Consider the following 21,120-nt stretch of genomic DNA (forward strand, 5'->3'; position numbering starts at 1 on the left):
AACAAACATTATCCCATCAGGATAAAATCCACCCCAGGAGGGAATCAAACCCACGGCCTAGCGCTTACAAGGCAGACGCACTACCAACTAAGCAAACTAGGCTGGAAGTTTGAGCTTTGGTACTTGTGCAGAAGTCACGTCCGTGGAATATTGCTACCTAAGGAACTGGCACAAACAAGCAGTGACCAGTGTTATTGTAGGGTTAGGTTATATACAAAAAGGAGCTTTTCTTTTCCACAGACGTGACTTCTGCATAATTACCTGAACTTTTATTCCACTGACCAATGCTATATTGGCAATACCTACACAATGCTATTGACAAAGCAAAACCCCTCATTCCATCTAAAAACCAAGGGTTTCTGTTCTGGAGTTTGACATCTTACCTGTATTCATATTTGCTATCATAATATTTATCAGCGTAGTAAATTTGTTTGATCAGGGAAATATTGTTGTTGTCACCCATTTTGGAAGGTTTTCTAAAACAGGAAAAGAACATACAAAGTTATAATCTCAAGGGAAACTAATTTTTTTACACCTTTTTTCATACAATCCAATCTCACTCATCAGAAAACCAGAAAAAAACTGACGGTGAAAAACAAAAACAAAAGATTTCAAAGCCCGCGATTTTCTGTCCTCTGTGCACTCCACAGAGGTATTTGGACGATATGTTCGAGCACGGACTATACGGAAATGACCGATCTTCCACGAATATTTAGGCCGTGGTTATGAACAGGGCCATCGTCGGCCTTTTTGCGTGTAAAGTTGGCGGGAAATTCGAATTTTTGATTTTTTTTCCGCAACTTGTACAATCTGAATTCATTTTTTACTTTTTATCTTTAGTTTGCACGTTTATATTATACTTTTCATTTATATTAGCTAATAAAAACAAGCAAATTACAAAGCAAACAAAAATAAATATAAAATGAATTTTAAAAATTGCCGCCGGAACAGTTATCTCACGTCGTCCGAGCTCATCTCAGCCCTGTTCAGGCCGTGGTTATGAACAGGGCCATCGTAGGACAACGTCGGACTTTTTGCGTGTAAAGTTGGCGGGAAATTAGAATTTTTGATTTTTTTTCCGCAACTTGTACAATCTGAATTCATTTTTTACTTTTTATCTTTAGTTTGCACGTTTATATTATACTTTTCATTTATATTAGCTATTAAAAACAAGCAAATTACAAAGCAAACAAAAATAAATATAAAATGAATTTTAAAAATTGCCGCCGGAACAGTTATCTCACGTCGTCCGAGCTCATCTCAGCCCTGAGGCCGTGGTTATGAACAGGGCCATCGTAGGACAACGTCGGACTTTTTGCGTGTAAAGTTGGCGGGAAATTAGAATTTTTGATTTTTTTTACACACCCTTAGAGAAAATCTGCTCGAACAAAGCCACACGAATATTTCCGATATCAGCCGAAGATGAACCTAGCATCCTAGCAATCACACCCTTAGAGAAAATCTGCTCGAACAAAGCCACACGAATATTTCCGATATCAGCCGAAGATGAACCTAGCATCCTAGCAATGGAGGGAGGTCCTTTCACGGTTTCACGCATCCTTCCCACCCCAAATCCTTTTCCTGCAGAACCCCCTCTGCCTAAACTCAAGAAGCTGCTGATGCTTGCTATCTCCCTCCATGTAGGTAGAAGCCGTAGAAGGAACATGAACCCTCCTTCAGATCAATAATAAAAACGAGTTTGCTCTGAAGGGAGCGACTGAAATGAAGCTTCTTTCACATAACTCAAGAAGCTGCTGATGCTTGCTATCTCCCTCCATGTAGGTAGAAGGTAGAAGCCGTAGATTCCGTAGAAGGAACATGAACCCTCCTTCAGATCAATAATAAAAACGAGTTTGCTCTGAAGGGAGCGACTGAAATGAAGCTTCTTTCACACGACATGACCTGTGTATCCGACCATGAAAGATTTTTTTGTTAAAATTAGACAAAAAGAACTTGGTAGCACTGGACTTTTTAGGATCGAAATACAAGATCTTATGACTATGGTTGTAGTAGAAATGTTGCAATCGAGATCGAGATGTTGTACCTCTATAACCTACCTCCGTGGTGGTCAAGGCGCTCGCCTGGTAAACAGGAGGGTGTGGGTTCAATCCCAGCCGAGGTATGGAATTTTATCCTCAATATAATTTGAGAACTTGAGGTTTTAGAAGAAAAACACAAAACACACACGAAAACGATAGATTAGGTCAAAAGGGGTTAAGGTCAAAAAAACACTCAGGCGGTGCAAAAGAAATAAAAAAATCTGGTGTGAACATCACACGACTTTCTATTACATTTGCGGAATACGTATTTGTAAAAAAAAAATTCCAAGTCCCGAGCCTGAGCCGCCGACGGCGGCCGATTTTCGGTCGAAAATTTCCTATCTTAAAATACTCCCCGTGTAATGAGGGATCATTAAAAAGTGTCCAAAAATTGAACTTTTTTTTTGAAAATTCCAATCGAGATCGAGATGGTGTTATTTTACCTTATTCAGGTCTCTTTTTTCATCATCCGTTCAGGAATTTGGATAAAATCCAGCTGGCCGATTGTACCCGCGACCAAGCACTTACAAGGCAGACGCCCTACCTTCCAAGCTAGCTAGGCTGGCGTTTATTAGGTTTCCTGCCGTTTCCTTCTGTAATATAACATAATTTTTGCGAAGTGCGAATGGGACCCTAACCTGAATGTACGCAATGTGGGCATGGGCATTGGTTTCGAAGTCTTCGTTTCCTTCTGTAATCTTCTTCTTCTTATTCTTCGCCTTTTCCCACTTATGCGGGGTCGGCGTTTTGAGTCAGTCTTCTCCATAGCAGTTACAGTTCCCTCTGTCAAACCACAAAAAAATGACGTTTCCTTCTGTAATATAACATCATAATTTTTGCGAAGTGCGAATGGGACCCGAACCTGAGTGGGCATGGGTTATTATTATTACCTCTCTTACTATACCCCCCAGTCTAGTTAGCTTAATTGGTAGTGCGTCTGCCTTGTAAGCGCTAGGCCGCGGGTTCGATTCCCGCCCGGGATTTTATCCTGATGGGATAATGTTCGTTCTCGGACCGGCTGGCTTTCACCTATCCTGTCTTCCTTCTCTCTTCGATTTTCGGGACGATAAGACCATAGCATGCAGTTACAGTTCCCTTTGTCAAACCTCTTTGAAAAAAATAACTATACCCCGCGGAGGAACGTGAGGATGGATGACAGCTGCTTGCCCTTGGACATAAAGGTGTGTCCAATCTTAGTTGACGCCGTCGATCAATCGTGTCGACTGAAACCGTACACTGCTTCGACATACCTACTCGACAACATAAATTCACCTCGTCGATCGACGCGGTCGACCATGTTTGTGTGGATACAGCTCAACTAATTGGAATTATGGTCCTCTTAATTGCTCATAGAATTGGAATTATGGTCCTCTTAGGAGCCCTACACAAAGTGAAGTCTAAGGCCCTAACCCAACTCACTTGTGAATGGGGAGCTCATTTGTCAGGGAATTTTCGTCTCGCGTGGGATTTTCATTTGACTTTGGGGGAATTTTTTCATCATTTTTGATATTTTGATTTTGTGAGGTTATGAAAATATGAAAAGCTTCCGATTCCGAATTCCGATCCAAAGTTACAAAAGATTTTCCAACACCTCATTAATTTCCCATTTTATTTTTTTAATTTTAACTGTTTTACTTTCTAGGAAGAAACTATTTTGTTTGTATAGCCTTTGTGAGAAACGTTTTTTATTCCAACTTGAATTGAATATCGATTTTAACCTATTGTGTATTGCATGACCTGTCTTAATTATTTTTTCATTTTTTTTTTGCCTGACTAGTCCTAATATATTTTTTTGCCTGACTCGATATGTGTGATTTCTATTAAATAGATACTTATTTGGGGTTTTGTCATTTCTCTTGACTATGTAGATATTTGGGATTGTCACATTATGCTGGCCATTTTCACTCTGAGAAGGTCTGACAGATCTGGGTTTGATAGACCTAGGTTTGTCAGACCGTCTGAGAGACCTGGGTCTCGAGCTTTTTCTGCCGCACACGTTAAGACGGTCTTACAGACCTAGGTATGAATGGCGGGCACTGAGCGTGAATGGCGGGCATTAGTTTTATCTACTGTAAATAATTTGAACAGTTGGCTATAGGCTGTAAATTTCACTCTTGTAGATTCGTAGAAGCTTAACCCATCCTTTAGGGCTGTTTGTCCCTACACCTCAGCCTTTTAGGGCTTTTTGTGCATGAACCAAGGTTTTACCCTCAATTTGGTGACGAGCTGACGGGTAGTCAACCGTCTACTCACATTTTCCTCTCTCAGGCTGCATGGGGCCGGTAAAATCCATCAGAACGCAATTGTCTAGGTCTCTAGGTGATCACTCCTATTCCTTTAAGTCCTCGAACACACAGAGGGTTAATCGATTTCTGAAATAGGTACTGAAGTTTTGTTTGGAAATGACGTTTTGAAAGTTGGCTTACCTATGAAAGCCGTTTTTCTAATTTCTGAAATAAAAGAGGAAAGCGTAGTCTTTAATTTTCAAGAAAGTATTTTAAAATCTTGGTTGTTCCTAACTATTAATGGAAATAAGAATAATTTATCAAAAAAGCAAGCTTTTCTAAAGCTTTGGGCTTCGGCTTTTTGATTTGTTTCTTTTGGCGTAAGTACCTATTTATTGACACCAAAAATGGTCTTCTGACATAGGTAAACATAGCAGAAATACAACTTTCAGGAGAAAAATCCCATCAAACGACAATAATTCCAAGAAATCGAGTAAATTGTCCTTGAATTCCAAGTCACAGCGTACGGCCGCCATTTAATTCTACATTAAACTCAAACAAAATGTACAAACATTTCACGAGCAACACAAAAAACAAGATGAGCAAGTGTCTCGGAGAAGGAGGAACGAGTGCGCACCCTTCTGCGCAGATTTTTATTCCACGATTCCGTTTTCGTCTCGAAAAATCCTCATTCTGCCCTGTTCTTGTATCGCCGGTAGCTCCGGTTTTGAGTTGATTTTTTCGTCATTCACAACTCAAACTTCAAAGCATTCAGACGTGTTGCAAGTCAGAACTCAGAATAAAGATATTTTTTACGTCTACTTGAATATTTCTAACTTACCATAGAATAGTGGTAGTTTTTACATTGCTCTCTCTTTCGAGTTGTTTTAAGAAATTCATTGAATTATTTTGTGACAATGAGTGATAATAGATAAAAAGGTAAGAGGAATTTTTCAACGCACAAGACTCTACTTGAATATTTCTAACTTACCATAGAATAGTGGTAGTTTTTACATTGCTCTCTTTTTCGAGTTGTTTTAAGAAATTCATTGAATTATTTTGTGACAATGAGTGATAATAGATAAAAAGGTAAGAGGAATTTTTCAACGCACAGAAAGATTTTTTTTTACGTCTACTTGAATATTTCTAACTTACCATAGAATAGTGGTAGTTTTTACATTGCTCTCTTTTTCGAGTTGTTTTAAGAAATTTATTGAATTATTTTGTGACAATGAGTGATAATAGATAAAAAGGTAAGAGGAATTTTTCAACGCACTTTTTTTTTAATATTAATTGATTTGAGGTTCTTGGGGAGCCTGTGATTTACCCAATTATTGTGTGTTTGGATTATACCTAATCATTCCGATTTCTTTGTTTCAGATGACAGAAGGATCTCAAGAATTTTGCCTGCGGTGGAACAACCACCAGGCAACAATCATTAATTGACTAATTGATTTGAGGTTTTTGGGGAGCCTGTGATATACCCAATTATTGTATGTTTGGATTGTACCTAATCATTCCGATTTCTTTGTTTCAGATGACAGAAGGATCTCAAGAATTTTGCCTGCGGTGGAACAACCACCAGGCAACTGATTTATTTGTTTCAGATGACAGAAGGATCTCAAGAATTTTGCCTGCGGTGGAACAACCACCAGGCAACAATCATATCTGTGTTCGATTATCTAATTTGAGGCACTAGCATAACACAGGTACCATGCTTGGGCTGTGATACACTCTTGGCTACAATGGCTAAAAAGTAAAAATGTCTCGAAAAGTCCTCATTCTGCCCTGTTCTTGTATCGCCGGTAGCTCCGGTTTTGAGTTGATTTTTTCGTCATTCACAACTCAGACTTCAAAGCATTCAGACGTGTTGCAAGTCAGAACTCATAATAAAGATATTTTTTACGTCTACTTGAATATTTCTAACTTACCATAGAATAGTGGTAGTTTTTACATTGCTCTCTTTTTCGAGTTGTTTTAAGAAATTCATTGAATTATTTTGTGACAATGAGTGATAATAGATAAAAAGGTAAGAGGAATTTTTCAACGCACATTTTTTTTTTTAATTGACTAATTGATTTGAGGTTTTTGGGGAGCCTGTGACATACCCAATTATTGTATGTTTAGATTGTACCTAATCATTCCGATTTCTTTGTTTCAGATGACAGAAGGATCTCAAGAATTTTGCCTGCGGTGGAACAACCACCAGGCAACAATCATATCTGTGTTCGATTATCTACTTGAAAATGAAACCTTAGTAGATTGCACCTTGGCTGCTGAAGGCCAGTACTTGAAAGCCCACAAAGTTGTGCTGTGTGCCTGTAGTCCGTACCTTGAGCTGTTACTTAGTCAACATAATGATAAGCACCCCATCCTCATATTCAAGGATATCAAGTTCAATGAGCTGAAGAGCATGATAGATTACATGTACAAGGGTGAAGTCAACATCGCCCAAGATCAACTCAACCATTTCCTCAAGGCTGCTGAGAGTTTACAAATCAAAGGCTTGTCAGAGTCTGAAGAGGAGTCCACTACCCAGACTGCTGCCCCTACCCCCCGCCCTCCCCCACCTCGTGCCCCTCCAGTTCAAAGGACTCAACCTCGTAGCTTATTGGCGTTTTTGAAGTCCAGATAGAAGTAAGTTCTTCAATAAACAGTCTTAAAATATAATAACTATAAACAACATTAGTTTACTTAATCTACTTTTGAAGATTTTCAAAAAGCGTAAAACCATATCTACAGATCTACTTAAAGGAAAAGGCACTTTCTTGGTAATCAGAGTCAGTGTTTCAGACTGAAAACAAATCGTAAATGGATTTCTGAATTCTATATTGCTTAATGTTTCTATTTGGTTGCAATGATAACTTCATCTATACCTCCCATGGCACTGTTGGCTGTCAAGTAAGATGCGATGACCTGATGGTCAGGTATGGATTCCAGACGTACTCGCTGTCTTTTTTGGAACTGTTTGCTGGATTTCTGTTTCATTCGCCAGTAGAGGAACAGTCCTGGAATTGGGAATTTCATTATCAAACCTGTTCAGGATAAAATCCGCCCCGGGGGGAATCGAACCCGTGGCCTAGCGCTTTTAAGGCAGTGCAAATATAGGAACGAACAAAGCATAATAGCACCCGTGTGAAAGCAGCTTATCATAAAGCCAAGCATCGCGGTTGGTTTCGTTATGAGACAAAGCAGAAAACGGAATCGGTGAATAACTCTCCTCACTCCACTGAATGAGCTTAGCTACTCTAAAAATGTTCGTACTCTGTTTCATTCTAAAAAGCCAAGCATCGCGGTTGGTTTCGTTATGAGACGAAGCAGAAAACGGAATCGGTGAATAACTCTCCTCACTCCACTGAATGAGCTTAGCTACTCTAAAAATGTTCGTACTCTGTTTCATTCTGGCCGGACTGTTTGTTCCAACTTGAATTGAATATCGATTTTAACCTATTGTGTATTCTATGACCTGTCTTAATTATTTTTTTTTTGCCTGACTAGTCCTAATATATTTTTTTGCCTGACTCGATATGTGTGATTTCTATTAAATAGATACTTATTTGGGGTTTTGTCATTTCTCTTGACTATGTACTAATATATTTTTTTGTCTGACTCGATATGTGTGATTTCTATTAAATAGATTGGGGTTTTGTCATTTCTCTTGACTAGGTATGTTGGTATGTAGATATTTGGGATTTGGGATTGTCACATTATGCTGGCCATTCACCCTGAGAAGGTCTGACAGATCTGGGTTTGATAGACCTAGGACCTAGGTTTGTCAGACCGTCTTAACTTGTGTGGCGGAAAAAGATCAAGACCTAGGTCTGTAATCTGTAATACCGTCTGAGAGACCTGGGTCTCAAGCTTTTTCTGCCGCACACATTAAGACGGTCTTACAGACCTAGGTCTGTAAGACCGTGACCTAGGTCTGTAAGACCGTGAGCGTGAATGGCGGGCATTAGTTTTAGGATTTGAACAGTACTGTAAATGATTTGAACAGTTGGCTATAGGCTGTAAATTTCACTCTTGTAGATTCGTAGAAGCTTAACCCATCCTTTAGGGCTGTTCGTCCCTACACCTCAGCCTTTTAGGGCTTTTTGTGCATGAACCAAGGTTTTACCCTCAATTTGGTGACGAGCTGACGGGTAGTCAACCGTCTACTCACATTTTCCTCTCTCAGGCTGCATGGGGCCGGTAAAATCCATCAGAACGCAAAATTGTCTAGGTCTCTAGGTGATCACTTCTATTCCTTTAAGTCCTCGAACACACAGAGGGTTAATCGATTTCTGAAATAGGTACTGAAGTTTTAAACCCAAAAGGGTATGTGATAATGCCCATTGTCTTTGATGTGGGAGGCCTGGGTTTGATTCCTGGTGGGGTAATTAAAGTGAGTCACAGCTATGCTGAACTTGAAAGGGTTTCTTTTCTATGGTCACCAGCCATCCTGACATGGGAAACTGGGTTCGATTCCCGGTGGGGCATATTATCAATGGGTCATTGGAGTCCCAAATTATAAAGGGATAGGATGTTTCATAGGAGAATGGTATCTTCAAGGAAAAAACTTTGGGTAGGAATTGAACCCGTGACCTGGCGCTCACTGTGAGGATGTGCTTGCTGGTGATCTGTATTGAAAAATGCTACATGTACCTTGCAACAGCCATGTACTGTACAAAGCTCATTGTCTGCAGATTTGATGCACATCCACTCCTATCATGGGTGCTGCTCCCATGGAGGCGCTGGGTTCGAATCCCAGCTAGGGTAGACATTTTATAAACAAACTTTTCCATTCTTTGAAAGGTATGAATGGAAAAGGCTGAGATGAGACTGCTATATATAAGGTTCTTTTAAAACGTCTTCACCTATTTTCGAGAGGGAACTGTAACTGCAATGGTTTTATCATCCCAAAATCAAGAGAAGGAAAACAATAGAAAGCCTACTGTTAGACATTTTATAAACAAACTTTTCCATTCTTTGAAAGGTATGAATGGAAAAGGCTGAGATGAGACTGCTATATAGGTTCTTTTAAAACTTCTTCACCTATTTTCGAGAGGGAACTAACTGCAATGGTTTTATCATCCCAAAATCAAGAGAAGGAAAACAATAGAAAGCCTACTGTTCCAAGAACGAACCTCATCTGTTGAGGAAAAACAAGGAAAAGGAAAGTTGAAAAAATCAACCCTAGGCGGGAATCGAACCCGCGACTTAGTGGTGTGCAGTGATACCTCTTGGCCATGGAGGTAGAAGTATTTTTTCATTGTAATCTGTTCCCTCTTCTCTAAAATGCACAGAGCTTTGTGAATTGAGACCCAGCTGACTCAGGCTGGCCATTTAGTATGAAAGTTGAAAAAATCAACCCTAGGCGGGAATCGAATCCGCGACTTAAGTGGTGTGCAGTGATACCTCTTGGCCATGGAGGTAGAAGTATTTTTCATTGTAATCTGTTCCCTCTTCTCTAAAATGCACAGAGCTTAAAGTTGAAAAAATCAACCCTAGGCGGGAATCGAACCCGCGACTTAGTGGTGTGCAGTGATACCTCTTGGCCATGGAGGTAGAAGTATTTTTCATTGTAATCTGTTCCCTCTTCTCTAAAATGCACAGAGCTTTGTGAATTGAGACCCAGCTGACTCAGGCTGGCCATTTAGTATCAGGTGTGCCTGTCAGGTCTACCTCAAAGTGAATGGCCAGATTGACCAGCCTCAGGCAGGGCAAAATTTGATTCTAATCTAGAACATTATTCTTACCGTTTCTATTATTACTGGATACTAGGTATTTATAATAATAGAAACGGTAAGAATAATGTTAATACATAGGATGTCTAATATAAACCTAACAAATAATCTAATCTAGAGGATGAGCTTCCATTTTTTTTTTTTCAAGGACAAATTAACAGCTTTTAATTTTCAAGAACAGAATACCCTGTCCTTTTTCCATGATTATTTTTGAGGAGAAATTTACATGGGGCACTTGATTGTGATTGGTGAAAAGTATCAGTATAATCTTGGGTATCAACTCTGAAATTATATGACATAAAAATAAAACACTCCTGATAATAGCACCAAGGGCCATTTTTTTGTACTAAGAAAAAAATCCTCTTTCCAACACACTTGTAGCTTTCTATTTAGTCAGCTCCCATGGTGTAGAGGACACTGTGCTTGCCTTGCATGCGGGAGACCCGGGTTTGATTCCCGGCGGGGTCAAGAAATTTGTATCATACAAATGATTGATTCCATCTCTGGCTGTTGCGGGGCCCACTCAGCCTCGTGAGGAAAATGAGTAGCTATGACATATAAATGCACATAGCTACCAGTGCCAGCATGGTAGGTAAACATTGGATTTTAGGATTATTGAGATATTGGGAAAATCCTACAATGCTGCAGTGAGCACCGAAAGTCATAATAACACAAACTGTGACACAAACTGCATTTACAATTTACTTTTAGCTTTCTACTCCTTATACATAGTTCAAAATTTATGTAATTTCACGAAAAATGATTTTTTCCCTGAGAAAAGTTGCTGATTGGTGCTTTTATCAATATATTGGAAATATAGTGAAAATAAAAACAACTGACTTGTAGGTATCAGCAATTTTTTTTTTCTTTCTACTGTTTGGTAAATCATTACTTAATTTTAGTGATCTGTTAAAAATATTTAAAACAGGAACACTTTGATTCAGTACAAATCTCAAAACTGACACTGAAGGAGGTAGACAGACTAATTTTAATTTTTCTTCAAGTATTGCTGCTATGAGCACCTGAATTGACTAAATACTCAATCAAATCAGTGTGCTCTATTGCTTTGGCATAATCCAAACCATAGTCCCCATCTGAATCAGTTACATTGACATCAGCACCACACTTCTCTATCAAATGCTGGACAACCTTTAAGTGACCTCTATCACAAGCCCAATGTAAACAATTCAGGCCATTCTCATCCAGTTGATTGATGTTGAAGTCTTTCAGCTTTGTTAACTGTTTGACTAGCATGTCCAGCTTTCCTTCTTTTGCCCACTCATAGATGTTTTTCTCATTGTCATCCAGCTGAGACTCATCATTGATCATGCTACTAACATTAACCCAGCCTTTGGTTTGACCTTCATTTTCCTTACTTCCACTCTCTTGACTTTCGTCCCAATTAATTTCTTCTTGTTCTTTATCTTCCCAGCCAGCATCCACTTCATTTAGTAGTGCAATGTATTTTGACATAGCTTCTGATTTTGCCATTTGACCAAGACTGTTCCATGCATTGTACTTTGATTTGGCTTCCATGTTATACCAAGAGGGCTTGTCAATATTGCATTGACCAACAGTTGCTTGTTTGTACAATGCATAAAATTTCAGCAATGTAGAGCTGTCCAATTTTTTCACTAGACTAGGTAGATAATCACATGCTTGGTTGAATCTGTCTTCCATATTTTCTGCCATTCTAGAAAAACTTGCTGTTTCCTTGGTTTCTATTTTTTTTTTAACCTGACTACATGTAAAAACTAAAAACTTGGTATGAAATGTTTTCAAGATAGACTAAAATCTATCTGACCTATTGTGTGAATCAGATGGTTGAATACTCAGTCTACTTCCTTCTAATACATGAGAATCAGTGCTAAAAACTTTGTCAACAGCTTCTTTATTTTGGAATGTGACAAATCCAAAACCTTTAGATAATCCTGTGTTCTTATCAAACATAACAGAAGCATTCATGATCTGGCTATACTCTGAAAAAATTTCTTCAGTTCATTGTGACTTACAGTCCATGGTAAGTTTCCAACAAATATCTTGTTTAGTTGTCTAATAGAATTAGACATTTCTTATTTCTCAAGGGGGCCAAGCTTATGTAGGTGAGATTATTTGCTCTAACTACCTGAAACACAAAAGAAATTATTGTTAAATTACCTGCTCTATGGCTTTATGAGTACATCCCTGTGTTGAAAGAAAAATACAACATTTTATTTCACCTTTGTAGATTTGTGAAGCTAAGCACACATATGGGACTTTTGGTGCCTACACTAACGTTATAATATAGACCTCTAGGTGGGCTTTTTGTGTGACAGAAAATGATTTCACCTTAATCCTAGATCGAGAACAGGACTGATAGCAGAGATATTGATAGCAACCTTTCAAGAATGAAAGAGATGATATTTTACAGTCAGACAAAGTGAAACTTGGATCTGGTATTACCTTGACTTGAATTAATTTGAAAGCGTTTTCGACTCTTTTACTTGATATTCCTCTTTTTATGGTAAAAATGGTAAATTTTAGAAAGATGTCCACAACTTTTCAATTTTCAATCCATAGCTTTTTTAAATCACATTTTCAAAAATTTTAAAATTTGCCGCACTATACCAGTGTTCCCTACGAAAAAAAAGTCGAACAAAGCCTACCACAGAGGTACTTCAATTGATGGCGGTAATTTTCAAATTTTTGATAGTACCGAATACCGATTTACCGAATTATTTTTTGATAGTGGCAGAGTGCGGTTTCAGGACTTTCAGGATCACAACGAATTTCCCTCAAGAATCTCAAGATAAAAGCGTTTTATGGGCTTAACTGTCGTGTTTCTTCCAATTTTTCCATGCCCGGGCGGGAATCGAACCGGCGACCTAGCGCTTATAAGGCAGGCGCGTCAACCCAAAGCTAACTATAGACTCTATAGAGTAGGTAAGCTAACTATAGACTCTATAGAGTAGGTATAGGTATTATTCATTAGGCCGGACGGGGGGAAAAACGAAATTTCCCTTCATTTTCCCGTGGGAAATAGAAAAAATCCCCGCTCCATTCACAAGTGAGTTGGGTTTTGAAAACTCGCATGGAGGAAGGTCCTTTCACGCATCCTTCCCACCCCAAATCCTTTTCCTGCAGAACCCCCTCTGCCTAATGATGCTTGCTATCTCCCTCCATGTAGGTAGAAGCCGTAGAAGGAACATGAACCCTCCTTCAGATCAATAATATAAACGAGTTTGCTCTGAAGGGAGCGACTGAAATGAAGCTTCTTTCACACGACATGACCTGTGTATCCGACCATGAAAGATTTTTTGTTTCAGACAGTTTGAGCATGAGTAACGTAAAAATATTGATATGTACCTATGTTTCTCAGATGGTCTGACAGACCTAGGTTTTCAAACCCAGTACCCCAGGTAGAGCTCTACAGTTGGTGTGCTTCAAAATAACTTGGACTGCCCCCCTTAAATTTGGTTCTGAGGTCAATACAATTGATAATCCAAATGGTTGATTTGTAAACTTATGAACTTTTGGTTAGGTTCCCCTGGTTATTGCCTTGTGATCTCTACAGCTCCCATGTGTGCTTGCATTGCCTTGGGCCTTTCTACAGGTGGACAAGACACAGGTGCTCAGAACTCACAAGGTAAGCTCTTTAATCCAACGTATTTGTCAACACATGGTGAGCTTGGACTCTCACTTGGACTGCCCCCCTTAAATTTGGTTCTGAGGTCATAATACATTGATAATTCAAATGGTTGATTTGTAAACTTTGGTTAGGTTCCCCTGGTTATTGCCTTGTGATCTCTACATCTCCCATGTGTGCTTGCATTGCCTTGGGCCTTTCTACAGGCTGCTGGTATTCCCAACATGCTCATGCTGGGAGTATAGTCACCTGGGAGAGACTTTAGTGCCTTGCTAGTCCAAAGGTAAATCTGTCTGTCCAGCCCCCTCTTCATTCCTCTCAAATTGACTTGGCCAATTGGAACCCTGGACATGTTCCTTTTGATTTTCTTTTGCTTATGATTTGAATGGGTTTATCCCATCTGACTTGTGAGCTCATTGATTTAATCTCTTGGAAGTAGGAGAGACTTTGGTGCCTTGCTAGTCCCAAGGTAAATCTGTCTGTCCAGCCCCCTCTTCATTCCTCTCAAATTGACTTGGCCAATTGGAACCCTGGGCATGTTCCTTTTGATTTTCTTTTGCTTATGATTTGAATGGGTTTATCCCATCTGACTTGTGAGCTCATTGATTTAATCTCTTGGAAGTGTCTTGATGTTTCATATGGTCAGGTCTCCCCCCCACCCCTGTCCCTTTCCTCTGTGGCTCCAAGGACCAAGTCAGTAGTTGACTGAGCTTGGAACCATAGAGTATGCTGTGGGGAGTGATTTTCCTCTCCATTCCCATGGCAGGACTTCACTCTTCCACAGCATTCCCCCTTGACCTAACTTTTGATGTGACTTGGAGATGATTTGCTCAAGCTGAACTACCTGAAACACAAAAGAAATTGTTAAATTACCTGCTCTATAGCTTTATGCGTACATCCCTGTATTGAAAGAAAAATACATTTTATTTCACCTTCGTAGATTTGTGAAGCTAAGCACACATATGGGACTTTTGGTGCCTACACTAACGTTATAATGTAGACCTCTAGGTGGGCTTTTTGTGTGACAGAAAATGATCTGTACTCAAGTTCAAGTTGTTTGCTCTCCAAGTACATTGGGTCTTGTGTTCCTCTCAAGTTAAACTGAGGAGGCAACATGGGATTCACTGGTGGAGTTACAACGGTGTTAACAGAGTAGGGTGACAACTGCTTCCCAATCTAATTCACTATCATTTGTAAACTTTCTGTGATATTGGGCTTCTCCATTCCCATGGCAGGACTTCACTCTTCCACAGCATTCCCCCTTGACCTAACTTTTGATGTGACTTGGAGATGATTGCTCAAGCTTGTCATGTAATTATTCAAATAACTTTGGGGGGTTGTCCTTGCCCTGTACTCAAGTTCAAGTTGTTTGCTCTCCAAGTACATTGGGTCTTGTGTTCCTCTCAAGTTTAACTGAGGAGGCCAACATGGGATTCAGTTGATCTGGTGGAGTTACAACGGTGTTAACAGAGTAGGGTGACAACTGCTTCCCAATCTAATTCACTATCATTTGTAAACTTTCTGTGATATTTTGTGATATTGGAAGTAAAATAAAAATGCTATTGCATCTTATCTTCCTGATTCAACCTAATGAAATTCCCATCTTGTTCTTTTAGTTAGCACTTTTCATTTCTTTTCAGTATTGGCATAAATTGTGAGTTTGGAGGTTCAAACCCTCAAATAATTGGTTATTTGTGCAATGGGAACTGAATGACCAAACTCAGGCTTTACTTTGGTGAAGAGAAGAAGGCTCAATTTCTGGTATGAGGGGAAGGGTTCCAAAGGTTCAATTCCTTTTGGGATGTGCATTTGTATTGCATCTTATCTTCCTGATTCAACCTAATGAAATTTCCATCTTGTTCTTTTAGTTAGCACTTCTCATTTCTTTTCAGTATTGGCATAAAATTGTGAGTTTGGAGGTTCAAACCCTCAAATGATTGGTTAGTGCAATGGGAACTGAATGACCAAGCTCAGCCTTTACTTTGGTGAAGAGAAGAAGGCTCAATTTCTGGTATGAGGGGAAGGGTTCCAAAGGTTCAATTCCTTTTGGGATGTGCATTTGTTTGTGGCCTTGGTGCTGAACCCAAAAGGGTATGTGATGCCCATTGTCTTTGGTGTGGGAGGCCTGGGTTTGATTCCTGGTGGGGTAATTAAAGTGAGTCACAGCTGTGCTGAACTTGAAAGGGTTTCTTTTCTATGGTCACTAGCCATCCTGACAGGGGAAACTGGGTTCGATTCCTGGTGGGGCATAATATCTATGGGTCATTAGAGTCCTAAATTATAAAGGGATAGGATGTTTTTTTTTTACCGTTTTTATTTCGTGGCAATGGAACAACTGCTACATTAGACGCTTGTGGCCTGTGTCGTAGCATGCCCATCCCGTAGTATGCCTCTCATCAGATGGGCGAGAAGAGACAATACTTCCCATTTAGGTGCTGGGTCAACACGAGAACACCAGAAAGTAACCCGTTGAATTATTTGCAATCGAAAAACGAGTACAAATTTTGGGTAGGAATTGAACCCGTGACCTGGCACTCACGGTGAGGATGTGCTTGCTTCATAGTTGACTGGTGATCTGTATTGAAAAATGCTACATGTACCTTGCAACAGCCGTGTACTGTACAAAGCTCATTGTCTGCAGATTTGATGCACATCCACTCCTATCATGGGTGCTGCTCCCATGGAGGCGCTGGGTTCGAATCCCAGCTAGGGGTAGACATTTTATAAACAAACTTTTCCATTCTTTGAAAGGTATGAATGGAAAAGGCTGAGATGAGACTGCTTATCTTTATAGGTTCTTTTAAAACTTCTTCACCTATTTTCGAGAGGGAACTGTAACTGCAATGGTTTTATCATCCCAAAATCAAGAGAAGGAAAACAATAGAAAGCCTACTGTTCCAAGAACGAACCTCATCTGTTGAGGAAAAATTCAAGGAAAAGGAAAGTTGAAAAAATCAACCCTAGGCGGGAATCGAACCCGCGACTTAGTGATGTGCAGTGATGCCTCTTGGCCATGGAGGTAGAAGTATTTTTCATTGTAATCTGTTCCCTCTTCTCTAAAATGCACAGAGCTTTGTGAATTGAGACCCAGCTGACTCAGGCTGGCCATTTAGTATCAGGTGTGCCTGTCAGGTCTACCTGAAAGTGAATAGCCAGATTGACCAGCCTCAGGCAGGGCAAAATTTGATTCTAATCTAGAAGATGAGTTTCCATTTTTTTTTTTTTTTTTCAAGGACAAATTAACAGCTTTTAATTTTCAAGAACAGAATACCCTCTTCTTTTTCCATGATTATTTTAGAGGAGAAATTTACATGGGACACTTGATTGTGATTGGTGAAAAGTATCAGTATAATCTTAGGTATCAACTCTGAAATTATATGACATAAAACACTCCTGATGATAGCACCAAGGGCCATTTTTTTTGTACTAAGAAAAAAATCCTCTTTCCAACACACTTGTAGCTTTCTATTTAGTCAGCTCCCATGGTGTAGTGGACACTGCGCTTGCCTTGCATGTGGGAGACCTGGGTTCGATTCCCGGCGGGGTCAAGAAATTTGTATCATACAAATGATTGATTCCATCTCTGGCTGTTGCAGGGCCCACTCAGCCTCGTGAGGAAAATGAGTAGCTATGACATATAAATGCACATAGCTACCGGTGCCAGCATGGTAGGTAAACATTGGATTTTAGGATTATTGACATATTGGGAAAATCCTACAATGCTGCAGTGATGACCAAAGTTGTGACATAATAACACAAACTGCATTTACAATTTACTTGTAGCTTTCTACTCCTTATACATAGTTCAAAATTTATGTAATTTCATGAAAAATGATTTTTTCTCTGTGAAAAGTTGCTGATTGGTGCTTTTATCAATATAGTGGAAATATAGTGAAAATAAAAACGACTGACTTGTAGGTATCAGCAATTTTTTTTTTTTTTTCTTTCTACTGTTTGGTAAATCATTACTTAATTTTAGTGATCTGTTAAAAATATTTAAAACAGGAACACTTTGATTCAGATTTACTTGTAGCTTTCTAAACTCCTTATACATAGTTCAAAATTTATGTAATTTCATGAAAAATGATTTTTTCTCTGAGAAAAGTTGCTGATTGGTGCTTTTATCAATATAGTGGAAATATAGTGAAAATAAAAACAACTGACTTGTAGGTATCAGCAATTTTTTTTTCTTTCTACTGTTTGGTAAATCATTACTTAATTTTAGTGATCTGTTAAAAATATTTAAAACAGGAACACTTTGATTCAGTACAAATCTCAAAACTGACACTGAAGGAGGTAGACAGACTAATTTTAATTTTTCTTCAAGTATTGCTGCTATGAGCACCTGAATTGACTAAATACTCAATCAAATCAGTGTGCTCTATTGCTTTGGCATAATCCAAACCATAGTCCCCATCTGAATCAGTTACATTGACATCAGCACCACACTTCTCTATCAAATGCTGGACAACCTTTAAGTGACCTCTATCACAAGCCCAATGTAAACAATTCAGGCCATTCTCATCCAGTTGATTGATGTTGAAGTCTTTCAGCTTTGTTAACTGTTTGACTAGCATGTCCAGCTTTCCTTCTTTTGCCCACTCATAGATGTTTTTCTCATTGTCATCCAGCTGAGACTCATCATTGATCATGCTACTAACATTAACCCAGCCTTTGGTTTGACCTTCATTTTCCTTACTTCCACTCTCTTGACTTTCGTCCCAATTAATTTCTTCTTGTTCTTTATCTTCCCAGCTAGCATCCACTTCATTTAGTAGTGCAATGTATTTTGACATAGCTTCTGATTTTGCCATTTGACCAAGACTGTTCCATGCATTGTACTTTGATTTGGCTTCCAATCCCAATTAATTTCTTCTTGTTCTTTATCTTCCCAGCCAGCATCCACTTCTTTTAGTAGTGCAATGTATTTTGACATAGCTTCTGATTTTGCCATTTGACCAAGACTGTTCCATGCATTGTACTTTGATTTGGCTTCCATGTTATACCAAGAGGGCTTGTCAATATTGCATTGACCAACAGTTGCTTGTTTGTACAATGCATAAAATTTCAGCAATGTAGAGCTGTCCAATTTTTTCACTAGACTAGGTAGATAATCACATGCTTGGTTGAATCTGTCTTCCATATTTTCTGCCATTCTAGAAAAACTTGCTGTTTCCTTGGTTTCTATTTTTTTTTTAACCTGACTACATGTAAAAACTAAAACTTGGTATGAAATGTTTTCAAGATAGACTAAAATCTATCTGACCTATTGTGTGAATCAGATGGTTGAATACTCAGTCTACTTCCTTCTAATACATGAGAATCAGTGCTAAAAACTTTGTCAACAGCTTCTTTATTTTGGAATGTGACAAATCCAAAACCTTTAGATAATCCTGTGTTCTTATCAAACATAACAGAAGCATTCATGATCTGGCCATACTCTGAAAAAAATTTCTTCAGTTCATTGTGACTTACAGTCCATGGTAAGTTTCCAACAAATATCTTGTTTAGTTGTCTAATAGAATTAGACATTTCTTAAATCTCAAGGGGGCCAAGCTTATGTAGGTGAGATTATTTGCTTGAACTACCTGAAACACAAAAGAAATAGTTAAATTACCTGCTCTATAGCTTTATGCATACATCCCTGTATTGAAAGAAAAATACATTTTATTTCACCTTCGTAGATTTGTGAAGCTAAGCAGCTAAGCACACATATGGGACTTTTGGTGCCTACACTAACGTTATAATGTAGACCTCTAGGTGGGCTTTTTGTGTGACAGAAAATGATGTCAGAAGTTCAGATGTAGTTGATCTTCCAGAGTCTCCGAAGCGTATCAATAGGAATGATGCTGCCTCACCTTCCAGGAAGAGGAGAAGGCAAGTTGTACCTGTGCAGGGAAGACCATCCCTGTCTGGGGATGATGCCTCCAATGCCTCTGAAGGTCACCTAGACCAATCCAACTGTGATGTTCCTTCTAATACTTCACTGCAGTCTTCTGAGAATGCAGTGGCCAAAGTAGAAACCAACTCGGAGCTGATGCTGGAACCAAAGACTGAATACGATGACAACTCTGTAGAGGATATCACACTGGATGACGACGAGGAAGATTACTCTCAGGCTGGAACTTCTCAAATGGACAACTCTCAAAGTAAGTATCTTATTATTGTTCAAACGTAGGTATTACTGGACTAATGGGGTTTAGAGAGAAATGGATATATTTAACCAGGCAAATATCTTCAATCTTATGTGTTTATCCTTTACTAACCTCATTGTCTGTTCTGTTCACAGTGAACTTTAGTGGATGGCAACAAATGGTAGGTGATAAGTGTTCAAACATAGGTATTACTGGACTAATGGGGTTTAGAGAGAAATGGATATATTTAACCAGGCAAATATCTTCTATCTTATGTGTTTATCCTTTATTAACCTCATTGTCTGTTCTGTTCACAGTGAACTTTAGTGGATGGCAACAAATGGTAGGTGATAAGTCTCCAACAGGTATTACTGGACTAATGGGGTTTAGAGAGAAATGGATATATTTAACAAGGCAAAGTCTTCAATCTTATGTGTTTATCCTTTACTAACCCCATTATCTGTTCTGTTCACAGTGAACTTTAGTGGATGGCAACAAATGGTAGGTGATAAGTCAACAGATGATGTATTTGCCGGACAAGATACAGGTGCTCAGAACTCACAAGGTAAGCTCTTTAATCCAACGTATTTGTCAACACATGGTGAGCTTGGGGTCTCACTTGGACTGCCCCCCTTAAATTTGGTTCTGAGGTCATAATACAATTGATAATTCAAATGGTTGATTTGTAAACTTGAGAACTTTTGGTTAGGTTCCCCTGGTTATTGCCTTGTGATCTCTACAGCTCCCATGTGTGCTTGCATTGCCTTGGGCCTTTCTACAGGCCCTTGGACTGCCCCCCTTAAATTTGGTTCTGAGGTCATATTACTTTGATAATTTGTGAACTTTTGGTTAGGTTCCCCTGGTTATTGCCTTGTGATCTCTACAGCTCCCATGTGTGCTTGCATTGCCTTGGGCCTTTCTACAGGGGTAAAAATGGTAAACTTTAGAAAGATGTTCACAACTTTTCAATTTTCAATCCATAGCTTTTTTAAATCACATTTTCAAAAATTTTGAAATTTGCCGCACTATACCAGTGTTCCCTACACCTTTCAAGAATGAAAGAGATGATATTTTACAGTCAGACAAAGTGAAACTTGGATCTAGTATTACCTTGACTTGAATTTGAAAGCGTTTTCGACTCTTTTACTTGATATTCCTCTTTTTATTTTTATGGTAAAAATGGTAAAATTTAGGAAGATGTCCACAACTTTTCAATTTTCAATCCATAGCTTTTTTAAATCACATTTTCAAAAATTTTGAAATTTGCCGCACTATACCAGTGTTCCCTACGAAAAAAAAGTCGAACAAAGCCTACCACAGAGGTACTTCTGAATTGATGGCGGTAATTTTCAAATTTTTGATAGTACCGAA

At 38.9% G+C, this 21,120-nt stretch overlaps 6 protein-coding genes and 1 long non-coding RNA gene across 7 annotated transcripts in view; 3 read left to right on the top strand and 4 right to left on the bottom strand.

The window, feature by feature from the left end:
* LOC103507022 (cyclin-dependent kinases regulatory subunit) overlaps positions 1-583 on the bottom strand; it is a 5,224-nt gene extending 4,641 nt beyond the window's left edge. The window contains exon 1 of the mRNA XM_008471450.3: positions 384-583. Coding sequence (XP_008469672.1) covers positions 384-496 — 113 coding nt within the window. The 5' untranslated portion in view covers positions 497-583. The remainder of the gene's footprint in view (positions 1-383) is intronic.
* Positions 584-5,230: 4,647 nt separating this feature from the next.
* On the top strand, positions 5,231-5,952 carry LOC113466514. The gene is made up of 2 exons (XR_003390891.1): positions 5,231-5,353; positions 5,872-5,952. It is a non-coding gene; the product is annotated as an uncharacterized LOC113466514 (long non-coding RNA).
* Positions 5,953-6,099: 147 nt separating this feature from the next.
* LOC103507032 (longitudinals lacking protein, isoforms H/M/V) lies at positions 6,100-6,899 on the top strand. The gene is made up of 2 exons (XM_008471463.2): positions 6,100-6,293; positions 6,426-6,899. Exon 2 carries the CDS (start codon positions 6,426-6,428, stop codon positions 6,897-6,899), a length of 474 nt encoding a protein of 157 aa, XP_008469685.1. The 5' UTR covers positions 6,100-6,293.
* Positions 6,900-10,830: 3,931 nt separating this feature from the next.
* Positions 10,831-11,719, bottom strand: LOC103507025 (acyl-CoA-binding domain-containing protein 6-like). Its single transcript, XM_008471452.3, has one exon. It carries the CDS (start codon positions 11,680-11,682, stop codon positions 10,990-10,992), a length of 693 nt encoding a protein of 230 aa, XP_008469674.1. The 5' UTR covers positions 11,683-11,719; the 3' UTR covers positions 10,831-10,989.
* LOC103507033 (SRA stem-loop-interacting RNA-binding protein, mitochondrial-like) lies at positions 11,709-12,572 on the bottom strand. Its single transcript, XM_026821988.1, is given in 3 exon segments — positions 11,709-11,981; positions 11,984-12,115; positions 12,433-12,572. Coding segments are annotated over 2 exon segments (279 nt in total). The 5' UTR covers positions 12,060-12,115; positions 12,433-12,572; the 3' UTR covers positions 11,709-11,778.
* A 5,207-nt stretch (positions 12,573-17,779) lies between these two features.
* Positions 17,780-18,882, bottom strand: LOC103507023 (acyl-CoA-binding domain-containing protein 6-like). The gene is made up of 2 exons (XM_008471451.3): positions 18,575-18,882; positions 17,780-18,434 (listed from the first exon to the last, which is right to left on the bottom strand). The coding sequence occupies exons 1-2, from the start codon at positions 18,768-18,770 to the stop codon at positions 17,938-17,940; spliced, it is 693 nt and encodes a 230-aa protein (XP_008469673.1). The 5' UTR covers positions 18,771-18,882; the 3' UTR covers positions 17,780-17,937.
* Positions 18,883-18,931: 49 nt separating this feature from the next.
* LOC103507035 (longitudinals lacking protein, isoforms A/B/D/L-like) lies at positions 18,932-20,521 on the top strand. Its single transcript, XM_017443138.2, has 3 exons — positions 18,932-18,962; positions 19,396-19,764; positions 20,225-20,521. Exons 1-3 carry the CDS (start codon positions 18,932-18,934, stop codon positions 20,404-20,406), a joined length of 582 nt encoding a protein of 193 aa, XP_017298627.1. The 3' UTR covers positions 20,407-20,521.
* Positions 20,522-21,120: the final 599 nt, after the last annotated feature.

Source organism: Diaphorina citri, unplaced genomic scaffold (genome assembly GCF_000475195.1).
Source record: "Diaphorina citri unplaced genomic scaffold, Diaci psyllid genome assembly version 1.1 scaffold283, whole genome shotgun sequence".
Classification (NCBI taxonomy): domain Eukaryota; kingdom Metazoa; phylum Arthropoda; class Insecta; order Hemiptera; family Psyllidae; genus Diaphorina; species Diaphorina citri.

What these genes read in the sequence shown, in the direction of transcription:
- LOC103507023 (XM_008471451.3), bottom strand. Translation starts at nt 18,770, where the DNA reads ATGGCAGAAAATATGGAAGACAGATTCAACCAAGCATGTGATTATCTA. An exon ending in CAATGCATGGAACAGTCTTG is followed by an intron (nt 18,435 to 18,574) that starts GTCAAATGGCAA and finishes GGAACAGTCTTG; the next exon opens with GTCAAATGGCAAAATCAGAA.
- LOC103507025 (XM_008471452.3), bottom strand. Translation starts at nt 11,682, where the DNA reads ATGGCAGAAAATATGGAAGACAGATTCAACCAAGCATGTGATTATCTA.
- LOC103507032 (XM_008471463.2), top strand. Translation starts at nt 6,426, where the DNA reads ATGACAGAAGGATCTCAAGAATTTTGCCTGCGGTGGAACAACCACCAG.
- LOC103507035 (XM_017443138.2), top strand. Translation starts at nt 18,932, where the DNA reads ATGAGAATCAGTGCTAAAAACTTTGTCAACA. An exon ending in TGCTAAAAACTTTGTCAACA is followed by an intron (nt 18,963 to 19,395) that starts GCTTCTTTATTT and finishes TTTGTGTGACAG; the next exon opens with AAAATGATGTCAGAAGTTCA. An exon ending in TCAAATGGACAACTCTCAAA is followed by an intron (nt 19,765 to 20,224) that starts GTAAGTATCTTA and finishes TTCTGTTCACAG; the next exon opens with TGAACTTTAGTGGATGGCAA.